The sequence below is a fragment of the Oxyura jamaicensis genome, chromosome 19, assembly GCF_011077185.1.
Source record: "Oxyura jamaicensis isolate SHBP4307 breed ruddy duck chromosome 19, BPBGC_Ojam_1.0, whole genome shotgun sequence".
NCBI lineage: Eukaryota > Metazoa > Chordata > Aves > Anseriformes > Anatidae > Oxyura > Oxyura jamaicensis.
In genome coordinates this window covers 90,708-104,594 of record NC_048911.1, presented here as the reverse complement: position 1 = coordinate 104,594, position 13,887 = coordinate 90,708, and the positions used below count along the sequence as shown (strand labels likewise).

At 48.9% G+C, this 13,887-nt stretch overlaps 1 protein-coding gene across 1 annotated transcript in view; it reads left to right on the top strand.

Annotated features, from left to right (window-relative positions):
• Nucleotides 1-13,887, top strand: part of STX1A (syntaxin 1A) — a 117,050-nt gene that overhangs the window by 88,262 nt on the left and 14,901 nt on the right. Inside the window, exon 6 of the mRNA XM_035343221.1 lies at nucleotides 4,264-4,372. Coding sequence (XP_035199112.1) covers nucleotides 4,264-4,372 — 109 coding nt within the window. The remainder of the gene's footprint in view (nucleotides 1-4,263; nucleotides 4,373-13,887) is intronic.

Here is a 13,887-nt window from a genome sequence, read left to right as displayed (position 1 = left end):
TTCCCAACATTTGAGGAGTAAATTGTTACTTGCCGTAGGTGAAACAACCCAATTTCATGTTATTTAGTATTTTCTGTTTAATGAATTTCTTTCAAATGCAAGGTACATATTGATGTGCTTTTTATTTACTCTTAATATTCAAGCAGTTTTTATTTAATGACTAAAAGCCACTTAAAATGCTTTTGCTAGTGCATTTTTCATGAAACTCTGTGTTCTTTCAAAATCAAATGCATTTTATAGATATGGAATGCCTGTGGGAATGTAAAATAACAATCTGACAGAATAAACACTAAGTTGAATAACTTAAATAAAAGAGAGGTGGTGTGGTATACTGATTAGCAGAAAGGAGTGTCATTCAACAACTAAGGCTGTATTTGGCTGCAGCTCAACATATGTTGATAGTTTTCAGCTGAATGAGAATGAACTTGATTTTAGGAAAATGATTTTGAAAAGGCAGAACAGGAGTCACTTGGACTGTATATCACATCTTTGCAGGATTTCTAGCTATGACTTGAAGATGATCAGGAGCTGTTCTGACCTTACTTTGGGCTGGACGCCTCGAGCAGAGGCTGCTTGCTGAAGCTGACACTGCCAGGGTCTTTTGTGTGAGGTTTGCCAGCAGAAGAGGAATGAGATTGGCTAAGCCTGAGGCTCTACCATAAATGCTGACCTGCCTCTTACTTAGAATAGCTGCAAAGCAAATGCAAATGTATCTAAAGATGTCTCCAGTGCTGTGCCCAGGAGGTAGGGGTGTGTTGGCCAGGGCTGCTCAGGACACATGGACACCTGGTAGGAGCATCTGAATGCATGTGTGCATCATGCATGTTTGGCCTGTTGGAGCAACAGTGCAGGGAGTGAAGGGACATGCTGTATTGAAGCTGTCCTGCCCATGTACAGGCTTTGAAGCCTCCTCCATCTGGGCAGAGCTCAAGCACAGCCCTTTGTTTCAGCTGTCCATGGGATATAACTCACTGTAGGCCGTTCTGGTGGCTTGCCAAGAGTTCTTTGTTTTAAGAGTTCCTTCATCCTGTCAGTCACTCTCAGTTTTCTTTCCTTACATTCTTTCTCATCCTTTCTGGATATCTTGTTTTCCTGTCCCTTTTTCTGTCTCCTCTTCTCCTTTCTCCCTCCACCATTTTTCCACATCACCTGTTGCTCCTGCTCCTGGAGTCTGGCTGCATGGGCAGTCTGTGGGGGGTGAGGCTGGGGTAACACAAACCAGTGGTTTCCCACCTTGCACCATCCCATCTGGGTACTACTGACTGGCCCCAACTTGTAGATATCTGACACCTGCAGGTGGGATGCTGACTATTCAGGCTGTGCGGTATATGTGGCCAGTCCCATCAATCATAGAATCATAGAATATCCTGAGTTGGAAGGGACCCAGAAGGATCATGGAGTCCAACTGCTGGCACCACGCAGGTCTACCCAAAAATTCAGACTACCTCACTAAGTACACGGTCTAAACACTTCTTAAACTCCAACATGCTGTTACTTCTGTTGCATGGCTGAAGAAGGGCATGAACGGTTCTTGCCTGACACAGCATCAAATTTGGCTTCCCTTGAGACTCATACACAAGAAACTGAGTTTCTGGCATGTTGGGGAAAAGGCTTGTTGATGAAGTGTAAGTGTTTGGATGTTGGATGCATGTGGTGCTCTGTCCTGGCTTTTCTGGAATATCTTCATTGCTGTTTGTTGTTCTCTTGTTAGTGGGCAGCTGTATCATATGGCACTCCCAGCACAGGTGGGTTCTGGGTGGGTGAAGGGGGGGTGAGCTCCCACCCACAGGCAGCACCAGCTTTGTGGGCAGGTGATGCTTGGCAGGGGTCAGTATGTTTGACTGGCTGTGGTTGGGTATAATTCAGAGATCTAGTGCCTTTCCTTGGAAATAGAAAGCAGCCTAATACAATGACGGTGCTCTCTGTGCAGGGGCTGATAGCTCTGCTGTGACATCAGCCCCAGGTGGGCAAGCAGCTCTGCAGGCAGCCATTGGATTTGGGATGTGCAGCCATCCCCCTGTGTTCCCATGGGACCAGCACTTGGGGTGAGCATTTTATGTGCGGAGCTGGGCTTAGCTCGAGTACTGTGTTCAGTACAATGGTTGAGTATTCACCTCGAGTGCTGTGTTCAGTTTTGAGCCCCTCACTACAAGAAGGACACTGAGGTGCTCGAGCAAGTCCTGAGAAGGGCAATGAAGCTGATGAGGGGTCTGGAGAATAAGTCTCATGAGGAGCGGCTGAGGGAGCTGGGATTGTTCAGCCTGGAAAAGAGAAGGCTCAGGGGCGACCTTATCGCACTCCACAGGCACCTGAAAGGAGGCTGTAGTGAGGGGGGGTTGGTCTATTCTCCCACATGCCTGGTGACAGGATGAGGGGGAATGGGCTAAAGTTGCACCAGGGGAGGTTTAGGTTGCATGTTAGGAAGAACTTCTTTACTGAAAGGGTTGTTAGGCATTGGAATAGGCTGCCCAGGGAAGTGGCTGAGTCCCCATCCCTGGAGGTCTTTAAAAGACATTTAGATGTAGAGCTTAGTGATACGGTTTAGTGGAGTTCTAGAGGTTGGACTTGGTGATCTTGGAGGTCTCTTCCAACCTAGATGATTTTGTTAGCTGCACTGCAGTGGCAGGCAGCTTGGTGGTGAGACCCACAACACAGGTCAGGTAAAAAGTCCCATTGTCTGTGAATGGCTGGAGGGCATTAAAGAGCTATTTCAGCTTATTTTAAGGCTTATGGAAGACAGAGGGGTAATCAGAGATAGACAACATAGCTTCACAAAGGGCAAATCATACCTGACTAATTTGGTGGCCTTCTATGACAGCACTGTGGGGCACGGGAAGAGCAACCAATGTCATCTACCTTGACTTGTACAAAGCCTTTGATACATTCCCACAGAACATCTTTGTGTCTAAACTGGCAACTGTAAGCCAACTGTATCCTGGGGTGCATCAAAAGAAGTATGACCAGCAGATCAAGAAGGTGATTCTTTCCCTCTGCTCTGCTCTCTTGAGACCCCACCTGGAGTACTGTCTTCAGCTCTGGGGCCCCCAGCACAAGAAGGATGTGGAACTGTTGGAGCAAGTCCGGAGGAGGCCATGAAGATGATCACAGGCTGGAGCACTTCTATGGAGACAGGCTGAGAGAGCTCTCAGCAGAGAGAAGAGAAGGCTCCAGGGAGATCATATAGTGGTCTTCTGGTACCTAAAGGGGCCCTACAGGAAAGCTGGGAGGGTCTCTTGGTCAGGGGGTGTAGTGATACGACAAGGGGTAACAGTTTTAAACCACAAGAGAGTAGATTTAGGTTAGATAGATATAAGGAAGAAATTCTTTATTATGAGTGTGGTGAGGCACTGAAACAGGTTGCCCAGAGAAGCTGTGGATGCCCCATCCCTGGAAGTGCTCAAGGCCAGGCTGGATGGGGCTTTGAGCAACCTGGTCCAGTGGGAGGTGTCCCTGCCCATGGCAGGTGGTTGGAACTGGATGGTCTTTAAGGCCCCTTCCAACCCAAACCATTCTATGATACGATTTATAAAGGCTCTGTTGTCTTTGAAATTCCTGAAGTGGATGGGTGGACAGAGACTGGGGGAGGTTTATGGGGCATGGGGAATGTCTGGGCCCTCCAGTATGGGGAGGGAAAACAGGACTGTCCTAGAGCATGCTGCATGCTGGCAGACTAGCCTGCTTGGCCCGCCCCCAGTGCTCCACACCAGCCTGACTGGTGGCTGGTCCCTGCCTGTGCCTGGGGAGGTGCAGCAGGCAGGAAAGGCTGGGCAGCAGCACTGCCCACTCCTAGCAGGACAGCCAAGTTCAAAACCAGGTGGGTGAAGTTTTGTCTGTCTGTTGTGCTAGACCTGCTTCTCTACCAGCACATTACCCATTTCTTCTGACAGGCCACTAAAATGTTCTTAGATCAGTGCTGCTGTAGAACAGCCAGGGGCCATGGGCTCAGTGGCACTGGGATTCCAGCTCCAGTGCTGCTATCTGTTGGCAAATGTCCCCTGCCAGGTAGCTGTCATGGTGATTGGCCCAGGCACCTGTGTTGGCCTCGAGGGGGCTGCTGCCTGCCACAACCCCCAGTGAACCCTAGAGGCTGAAAGAAAAGCCAGGACTGGGGTGCAGGGTTCAGGGTCAGTCCTAGCCTTGTTGTGCACTGTTACCCACTTTGAATTCTCTTATAGTTTGAGAGTGGCCGCTAGGCTGGAAAAGGTGTTTGGATAATGGAAGCAGCCAGGTTTTGAACCCCCTCTGTTGCTCTTCCCTCTGCAGCACTCAACGCTGTCGCGCAAGTTTGTAGAAGTGATGTCTGAGTACAACGCCACGCAGACTGACTACCGGGAGCGCTGCAAGGGCAGGATTCAGAGGCAGCTGGAGATCAGTGAGTAAATGCGGTGGGAAGTACAGCTCGGTGCCCTGGGGCTGCATCCTGCACTATCTGTGGCAGAGCCAGAGGTGCCCACACCTGCGCACGCTTCTGTGTCCAAACCCAAGTGCCCCTGGGCTGTGCATGCACTCAGGAGCAGCTGGGATATGCTCCTGCTACAGGGCAGACAAGTGACAGTCCCTTGTATTTTGCTGTGTTTCATTGTTAAAAATATAGTCAGTAATGCTGGTGTGCCCACCGGAGCTGAGGAACCAGTGATTCCCACACCTGTACAGTCCCTACAGCCGACATGGCACTTCTGCTGTTTGGGTTTTCCTCAGATCTGGATTTGTGCTCATGCTCCACTGCAGGATGCTGCTCACTGCACACCCGGCACAGCTCTGAAGCACCCCAGATTGGCCATGCATGCTGCTGCTGTGAGCACTTAAGACAGCTGGCAGCAAGCCTCATGCACTGCTGGGCTCTGGCAGGAGCACATGAGGGCTGCGAGCAGTGAGGAGAGCCACCATCAGCCCAAGTGTTTTCAGCTTAATCATATCTAACTTATTTAGCTGTCCTGGTTGAGAAAGGCAAATAACAGTGCCTTACTGGGGAGCTGGCTCCATCCATCTAGCATCTGCATAAGGTGGGTGTTGTCCTGGATGCTGTCATCCCTCCCAATGGTGCAAGCAGACTGCAGTGCATGGCACCTCTGCTCCAGGCACTGACAGCGTTGCTTTGTCTGCAGGGCTGGCAAGGTGTGCCTGCATCCTGCAAAGCACAAAAACTCCCAAGGTTTTCTTAAATGCTACGTAGAGACCGCAGAGAGCACGGAGAGAGAAATTTCTCTCTCTCTTGTTTGCAGCCAATTTTGAACTCCAACAGGCTTGTGGGAGTTCCTGACTCCCATGGATATCTGTGGCATCAGTCCCTGCCCAGGTAGTAGCAGTGCCTGACTTTCCTCTGGGCGGTTTTCATTTCAGGTATAATGAAGTATATATAACAACAGACAAGTGAGCTCTTGAGATGTGGGCACTTTATGCTCTCAACATTTTCCCTTATAGCAACCCTGACCAAGGATGGTGGTAGTTCTCTGCAGTGGTGGTGTCTTCTGGCTAAATGTGGGCCCCAGGTGACACCTCTTAAGCCGTTAGCCACTGTGGCACTAGTATCTTGTTAAGATTTCACTGTGTAATTCAGAGCCCATCACTGAGGAGAAGTCTGTCTGCCCACAAAATCTGCTTTCCTAGTGATTATTCTGGGGAATCAGTGATACATGGTTAGCTTTAGAGAAATGTGGTCATCTCCCAGCAAAGAAGAACCTTAACACCACCATAATTAGGGGAATAAGCAGACAAGGGGGAAGTTAGGGCAAGTAGATACTGAAAGACATTTTGCAAATAATTTCATGGGCAGAGGTGTGTCATGAGTTTTTGTGATTAAAATGTAAAAGTCTGAAGCACAGTCCATTTTTTTCTCACAAACAAATGAGTGTTTTTTCCTTTCAAGACTCAGCATGAATATTAAGGTAGATCTCTGAGTCCTAATGGTTTCCTTGATGGTCACTTGTGGAAATGTCCCACGTGAGCTGCAAATGCCTGTCAATCTGGATGCTAGTGGGGTATGGTAGCTTCTGTGGAAGGATAGAAGGAGACTTGACTGTGCAAATCTTTCCTCTGTTAAGATTATTCTTTATCATGTATAATAATAATGTGAACATTTCACATCGGCTGAGTAGAATATTGATTGACATGAGGTTCAACAAGAGCTTGACATTTAATGTAAAGCATGATGATGAATGTGTGTCACTGCTCCAGCTGACTGTGACTCATTTATCAGCTAATGTCATTCTGTAGGTGATACCCAGCCACAGGAGTGTCTTACAACATAACAGGAATTTAAAGTATCCCTATTCCTCCCTTATAAGAGAGGAGAAGATTTGAAAGGATTTACCCAGGTCCTTAATCACCTGCAGAGAAACTGTGAAAGAATCGTGAAAGAAACTTACCTCTTGTTTGTCAGGTTTTAGAAGGACTCTGCTGCTCTGTTTGAGTTATGCAGTACTTGTCTTTGCTTTGTCTATCCTAACTGGGCTGACCTTTAGAGTTGGCAGAGCATTGACAGGGCATGAGGAAAAGGCTCACAGCGGTGCGGTTCTTGGGTGCAGAGGAGGTGTCCTAGTCAGTGAGGAACCTGCCTTCCCTTTTGGGGCGGAGATGTAAGGCAGATGCATGTGGAGGATGGGGGTCTGTGCTGTGCACAGTCCAGCGCACAGTCCTTTGCAAAAGCTTGATTCCTCTGGCTGGTGACAACAGAAAATCCCTGTTGGCAAAAAGAAGTGACAAGCTTACTGGGGTTTTGTCAGGAGTGCTGTCTGGACAGAGAACTGTGCTTTTCCCTGCATGTAACAGCCAGCACCTTCCATCTCTGCTGAACTGAGCTCAACTGGGAAGTGGTGGCTGCACAAATATCTATGAAACCTGTAGCTCTCGTTTTCCACTGATGGAAGTGCTGGGAGCTCTGACAGCAAAGTCAATAAATCACTAAGGTTCTGAAAGTATGAGAACAGGGATTTTCAGTTGTTCTGGGGAGGCTTTCCGGCAGCTGGTGAGGTTCTCTGTCCTAACTGCTTCTACATCTTGCTCCGGAAATGGGATAGCCAGCTTCTTTTCCTGGTCTGATGTTTGTGACACACTTGTTCTGTACGTGCCAGCCTTACGCCTCCTCTCCATGTGGTGCAGAGGTGGTAGTGGGCATGCAGAGAAATACCTCTCTGCTGAAGTGCTGCTGTCTGCAGAGGAATACTTTTACTTTCTGGTGCTAGAAGTGCATGGCTGGATGGGACATGGTGATGAGTGAAGTTTAGGGACAGGGTCTGCAGGGACATCATGAGTGGGAAAAGCTCAGAATGTGCTTGTTACAGAAGAAATGGTGATGTAGGAAAACTACCATGGCACTTTCATGGGCAATGCTGTTTTTTGCAAAGAGCAACTGGTGAACTCTTGGGGCTCTTTACAGCCCCCTCAAGACCTCAGGATCTGCCTCTTTTCCTTGTGTAGGCACCTTGTGCATGCCAGAGGTTGTGCCTCTGGTCCTTACTGTCACTTTCCACATACAGTGTCATCTGAGCCCCTGAGTCTGACTTGGTTAAGTGGGTATCCTCTCCTCTCACTGCTTCTGTTCTAGTCCTAACAGTTGTCCCCTTTTCCCCTACACACTCACTCTGCTTCCAAGCACACCAAGACAGAGGATGTCATAGAGGGATTTCAGGATGCAGTGTCCTCAGGTTGCTGAGTGCTGGACAAATCCTTGGTGGCTGTTCTTGCTCAACCACCTCTTGCTGGGATGTGCCTCCTCCCTGTGGCATCCCCACGGATGCTACTTGGAGCCATGCTTTCGCTAGTGCTTTCTGGAGCCTGAGTGTCATTGCTGCATGCAACGGGAGGTGTTGCTCCTTTGTTTTCCCCTCTCCATTTTGGCCATTATGAGGAATGACATCTTAAGTGATTAAGTTTTGATGCCAGAGAATTTGGATTTGAGGCCTGGAGGAGCTTTCTGTGGCACTTGTGTAGCTTTGATGTCATGGAGGTGCTGCACAGAGACTGTTTTTTATGAACAATTGAGTTATGTGTGAGACTGAGGATCCAAAAATAAAGAATCCATTGTCTCCAAAGGCACTGAGAGAACTAATCAGCCCCCACCCCACTATGTGAGACTGGGTTAATTGATGTGCAGAAGTGCAAGCTGAAGATGCTTCATGAACTGCCCATGATCTAGGACAGCCCAGGGCTGGTCCAGCCCAGGTGGCTTCTTTGAGTAGCCCTGAGCAGCCCGAAAGGCTACGGTGCTCCCCATGAATGCCAGTGGGTCGACAGGGCAGAAGCAGCTGCATGCACAGCACTGCGTGGGAGCCTTAACAGATTCACATGGGATTCCTATGGCACTTCCATCTCACAACTTACCACTCATTCATCTACCCTAAAAAGGTTCTCTTGGATCAAAATGCCTATGCAGCTCTGGAAGCTGGTGCCTGCAGCCCTCCCTGCAGAAGGGGTCACAGGGCAGGGATTCAGGTAGCAGTTTGTGACGTCCTGCTCAGGCTTTTACAGCTGAAGTCTGCTCCCCTCAATACCACTACTGTCAGTGCTCGACCCGTCTATGCTGGGGGACAGCCAAGTGGGCTGGGTCCCCAGCACTTGCTGCCTCTGCATGCACAGATAGACAGGACAGCATTATCCATGCCTGTGGGAGTTGTATAGATTTGTATCTACAGAGAGCTTGGAAGTCTGATCCAGACAGAGGATCCCAGCCTCCAGGGAAGGTGTCTGGTTCTCTCTATGTCCAGCTTGAGCCCTAGTGTCATTCTGTGGGTGCTCGTGCAGCCTCACTGCTGGGGAGGAGTGAGCACAGCTGACTTGTTACAGTTAATGCAGCTGTGGCATGTTGGACTTCTGCAGTCTAGAGGCATCTACCTGGAAGTCTTTCCTATTTATAGAGTGTGTGATGTGCAGAAGTCTGCAAACTGATGTTTTGCATTGGCTGTGTGACGAATGCAAGCTGTGGTACCAGCACCTTCCCCATGGAGCTTCTGCAAATCCCTGCACACCCCAGAGGGAGCTGCTTCTGCCCCCTCTCTGTGAAGCTAGTTGATCCATGTGGCCCTTGCAGGGCCACAGCCTCTGCAGTGGCATTGAGGGGAGTTTGGTGGCAAGTCTCCTTAATGACTTCATGTCTCTGCCTGTCCCAGAGCTTCATGACCTGTCTTGTGCCCTTCACTCCTTTCCAGCTAAGGGCTGAGTTTGCTTCTCCCTCTATTTCACAGTCCCCAGCAGTGCTCCATGCTGCTTTGTTGACAACTCTCAGAGGCTTTTCTTCTCAGGAAAGCTTTAATTTCTAAAGATGCCAAGTGATATGAAGATGCATTCTGGAGCTCTCTAGGGAGGCAGAGGACCAGTTGTCATGATTTTCCAGTATTTTGCCAAATTTCAGGGCATGGATTTTCTCCTGGGCTCTTACCGCTTTATAGGCACCTTCCATTGACTCAGCACTTTCATTCCCATTTGTGGTTATGCAGTAATTTTGTGGTAATGTGGACGGGCAATGGATCAACCAAGTATCTGACACACATTTATCTGGTTTTGTTGCTATTGAAGATCTAACAGTAGCCTTCCAAACCATGAAACCTAGCCAGAAGGCAGTGGACTTGCAGGACCCCAGAAGACTTCCCTAGAAGTCTTTGGTGAGTGTTGTGCTGCATGGTGTGAGCAAGGTGTAACTTCCAGGCCTCATGCTTTGTCTTAACATTAAAGCAAACTCTTCCTGACCAGCTACATCCCTTGGTCAAGCCTGCACTGCCCGGCTCATTGTAACCCATGTGATGTCTGTGCTCTCGTTCTTTGCCTTGAATGCTTCGGGGCCTTTACCTGCCCTGTGCTTTGCAAGAGGGGAATGGGACAGCAAGGAGACAGTGAGAGACAGGGCAAGAACATATATCTTGCATTCTATCCTGTCTCTGCCTGCAAGATGTGGCAACCCCTGGAGCTGATACTGCTGCTTGTCGTCAGGGCTTTCTTCAGGACTTGAATGGGACAGTGCAGTGGGTCCTTGAGATGCACCATACTCAGCACACTCCTCTTTGTCACTGTGCCAGTGACTGCTCAGTGCTGAGCATAATCAACATGAGGGTTAGTAATTTTGTGCTGTTCCAACCCTTGTTTTCCCTGTCCTGTCCAGGACAGCCATGAGCAAGGAGCCAATAGCAGCCAGAGAAGCCAGCATGACTTTCTGCAAAACAGGCCCTGTTATATGAACCAATTCATCTTTCTGGTGCAGTAAAAGGAATGTATTAATTCAAACACAAGACAAGATCTGACAAAAGTCAGACATTTTGATTAAGAAATTAGGTCCTTTGGCTCTGGGGTTGTATGTCAGACACAGGCATCTCTGCAGGCTGAAGCTGGGTCATGCTTGGCACAAGCAGACTCTGGATGATCTTCCACCAAAGCTAGAAAAACACTTGCAGAGCTTTTGTCCTCAGAGATGTCTTTTTGGAAGGCTTGATAACTTGCCCTAATTTATATGAATCTTCAGAAATCTCTGGCTGCCAGAAATTTTCCAGTTGCCAAAGCAAAAAAGCTTTTGGACTGTTCTTTGGAGTTACGTTTTGTTTGGAGGTAGTTCTGTTTGCAATTACAAAGACTTTTCTCTGATTGCTGGCACTTGCACAACATGAAGAACCACCAGCAGGGGAACACAGGACTCAGCTTCGCCCACTGAGAGTGGCAGGATCAGCAACTCTGCTGCTTCCAGCTCTCCACATGCTGCTCCAAGCTTCTTGCCCTCCAAGGCTGTTTGCAGAAACCATTCCTTGCATCATGCTGCTGTCTCCTCTGCTGAGCCAAACCAGGGGCCTGGATCAGGCAGAAAAGGACATTTTAAAATTTATTTATTTATTTATTTATTTATTTTGAGTTTCCTCCAATGGAGCAGGTTCTTCCATCAGCCATGGTGCATGGCAGTGGGAAAGTCAGTGTGGCAGAAAGGGCCTGCGGGGCTGGGAATGGGGTGTCCTGGGTTGCCCTTGGTGGTTCTGAAACTTGAAGCAGTGACTGGAAACAGGCTGTGGAGCCCTTTCAGGAGCTTGGGGAGGTGGGGTGGATGTTTCAACCCAAGAGCACATTGGCATTACAGAACTCCTTCAGACCTGCGAGCACACAGATTGCAGAGTTAAGCCCTGACCTGAAACCAAACAGGCTTCACTGAGCTCACATTTGGTATAGAAAGATGAAGTTGAATGCCTGGAGATCCTCTTGTACTTCACCATTCATAGACCTGGGGATGAGGAGAAGTGGCAGATGCAAGCAGAGCAGCATGCAGAGGTCGTGGAGCCTCTTGCCAAGGCTCCCAGCCCTCCTGCAGGAGAATGGAAGGGGGTCGGAACACGTCAGCAGGAATGGTGAAGGACTCTAGCAGAATGTGGTTTCCATGGGTAATTTCCATGAGAATTACATTGGGCTGAAATAGATAATATTTTGCTTCTTGGATTTGTCAGCCATGGTGTGAGCAGAGCTAGGAGGAGGACTTGTTCCCTTGCTGCAAAGCAGCAGCTTCTAAGGGCTTTGGGTGCCACTAGCAGTTCTTAGTCATCAAGACAAGCCTTGCCCAGGACTTCCACCTCTGCCCATAGGTCCTGCAGCTGTATAGGATCAGGCCTGGGCCACCCAGTTCACATCTGAGATGTGTTGCAGATGTACCTGTCTCCAGCCCTGTCTCCTGGGACCTTGGATCTTTGTCTTAGTCGTGTCCCCAGTCCTTCTCTGGCCATGTCTCCTGGATAGACCTTGGCCCCACATTGTAGCTTTGTCTCCAGTCCTGTCTCCAGCCCCATTTCCTGCTGTTCCTGACAGGACTCTTTGGAGCTACCCCAGATTTGATTTCACAGCTTGCCTTGTCTGACACTGCTGCTGGACTTTTTTATCACCACTCAGCTTTCATGCTGTGGGATTGCACCCCAGTTGGTGAGGGCCCCACGTGTGCTGGGGTCACCCCAGCTCCTGTCTCAGCCCCTGCCCTGGAGCAACTCCACTCCTGCTTCTCCAGCACAGCCCTGGGGAGGCTGCCAAGGCAGGATGGCATCCCAGCATTTCAGCAGTCCCAAGGTTTCCGAAGCCTTTGGAGTGTCTGTGACCACATTGCCCAGAACTTGGGGAAAACATTTCAAACCCACCATTTATGTAAGGGCTATAGGCTTGTCCTTGCTGTTCATGCAGGAAGATGTGGGGACAGGGCAACTGCCCAAGCAACCCCAGGAACTAGGAACTGCTGGATGAGCTCATGCCAGCTCTGATAAGGAAGAACTTCTGCTGCAGAGTGGAGATCCCTGTCGTCTGGTTCTGGTTGCCTTTCTTTTTGGGGTTGCAGACCAAACATGGAGGAACAGACTGCTGCTCCTCACCCTCTATGGTTCTTTGTGCTTATGTCCTACGGGTAGAGCATTTCTTTGCTTTGTCATATGGTCCCTTTTCTTCCTCTTTATAATCTTTATTATACTTTTTAATGTTGATATCTAAGATCTGCTCAGTTTGTGATTTTGTCTCCTTGCAGTATGCAGTCAGATTTGAAGATTTACTCCATTAAGTGATGAGCTGTGGATTATGCTCCCCTTTGAGCCATTTGGGGAGTCCTGCCTTACAGCACCGATGGGAGGGATGCAGGCTCCATTTTGGGCTCCTTGAGCCCATCAAATGCAGTTTGTTTGACCCCAAGAGGTACAGCAATAGACTACTGGGAGGCTCATAGCTGGGAGAATCTGTTGCTGCCCCGGTGTGCTGCTTGCCAAGCTCAGCAGCAGGTTCTCAGTGCATGATTTGGGCTGCAATACTTTGCATCTCTCTGCTCTCTCTGTTCAATGTGCAGGCTTGGGGAGGTCTGAATGCTCCAGTCCCCCACATAGCGGCACAGCTTGCTGTGACCCGGACTGATAGCCCAGGAACTGTCGCATTTTCTTGAAAGAAAAAGACACAGTGGGGCCAAGCTCAATCCATTTTTCTCTCTTCTTCTAAATCATGGGGTGCCTGTCCCAAGAATGCCCCAGACATGCCAAGAAGAGTGTCTTCTCCCATATGGTCTATGCTTTGGTTTCCCACTTCAAGAGCCAGCTGGGCACTGTTGCAGGCTTATTGAGCCATGCCTATTGGTTATTAAAATAAAAATCCTAATAACTTTTTAGATTATTAGATGTTAGTCACAAATAATATGAATTCTTTCCTGGCCATGGGCAATTAACCATTTTTCCCTCCTGGCCATTGTTTTTTCTCTTGTTCTTCTTTTATTTTCTATCTGTCTTCTAACTGTAATTATTTTTCAGACATCCCAATAAATGGCTTCCTTTGTATTGCCACCTGTACATCTCAATTACATCTTGCTTTTAGAATCTCCATGAGCTTCAATGTGCAGCTCGCAGCTCCTGTTCTCCCTCCTGCAGTGTCTCCTCTGCTGCTTGCTGGTCTGTATGACTTGCTGGAGGTGTTGGCGGAGCACTGGATCCAGCTCTGCCTGATGCTCCTGGGGTGATATGGATTTAGCTGTCACCTCTAGGTGACAGCTAAGGTGCTGGGCCCTTGTCATGTCATATGCAGGTTCCGCTCCCCATGCTTGGGGCACTCTCACAGCCCTCCACCTGCTCCTTTGAGGCTTCTGGAAGAGCTGCTGAGTTTCAGTTCTCCCTTTGCTGCCTTCCCTTTGACTTACTTCTTACTTGCCTGTGTGACCAGGAAGAGGAACATACAGTGCAGGCAGCAAGGAGTTGTGCAGCACTGATAATGTTGGGCAAAAGAGGAGCATGGGTGAGGCAGATCAGGGAAGTGATCCCAGCTACCCACTGCACACATCAGTGTGCCCTCCTGACTCCTAAATCTTCAAGCATTAGCCAATTGAAGTCTTCTGGAGTCTCCTGCTCACCACGTGTGTGGTTGGGTTTATTCCCTCTCCCTTCCAGTAACCTTCTGCTGCCAGGAGACAGCAAACAACCT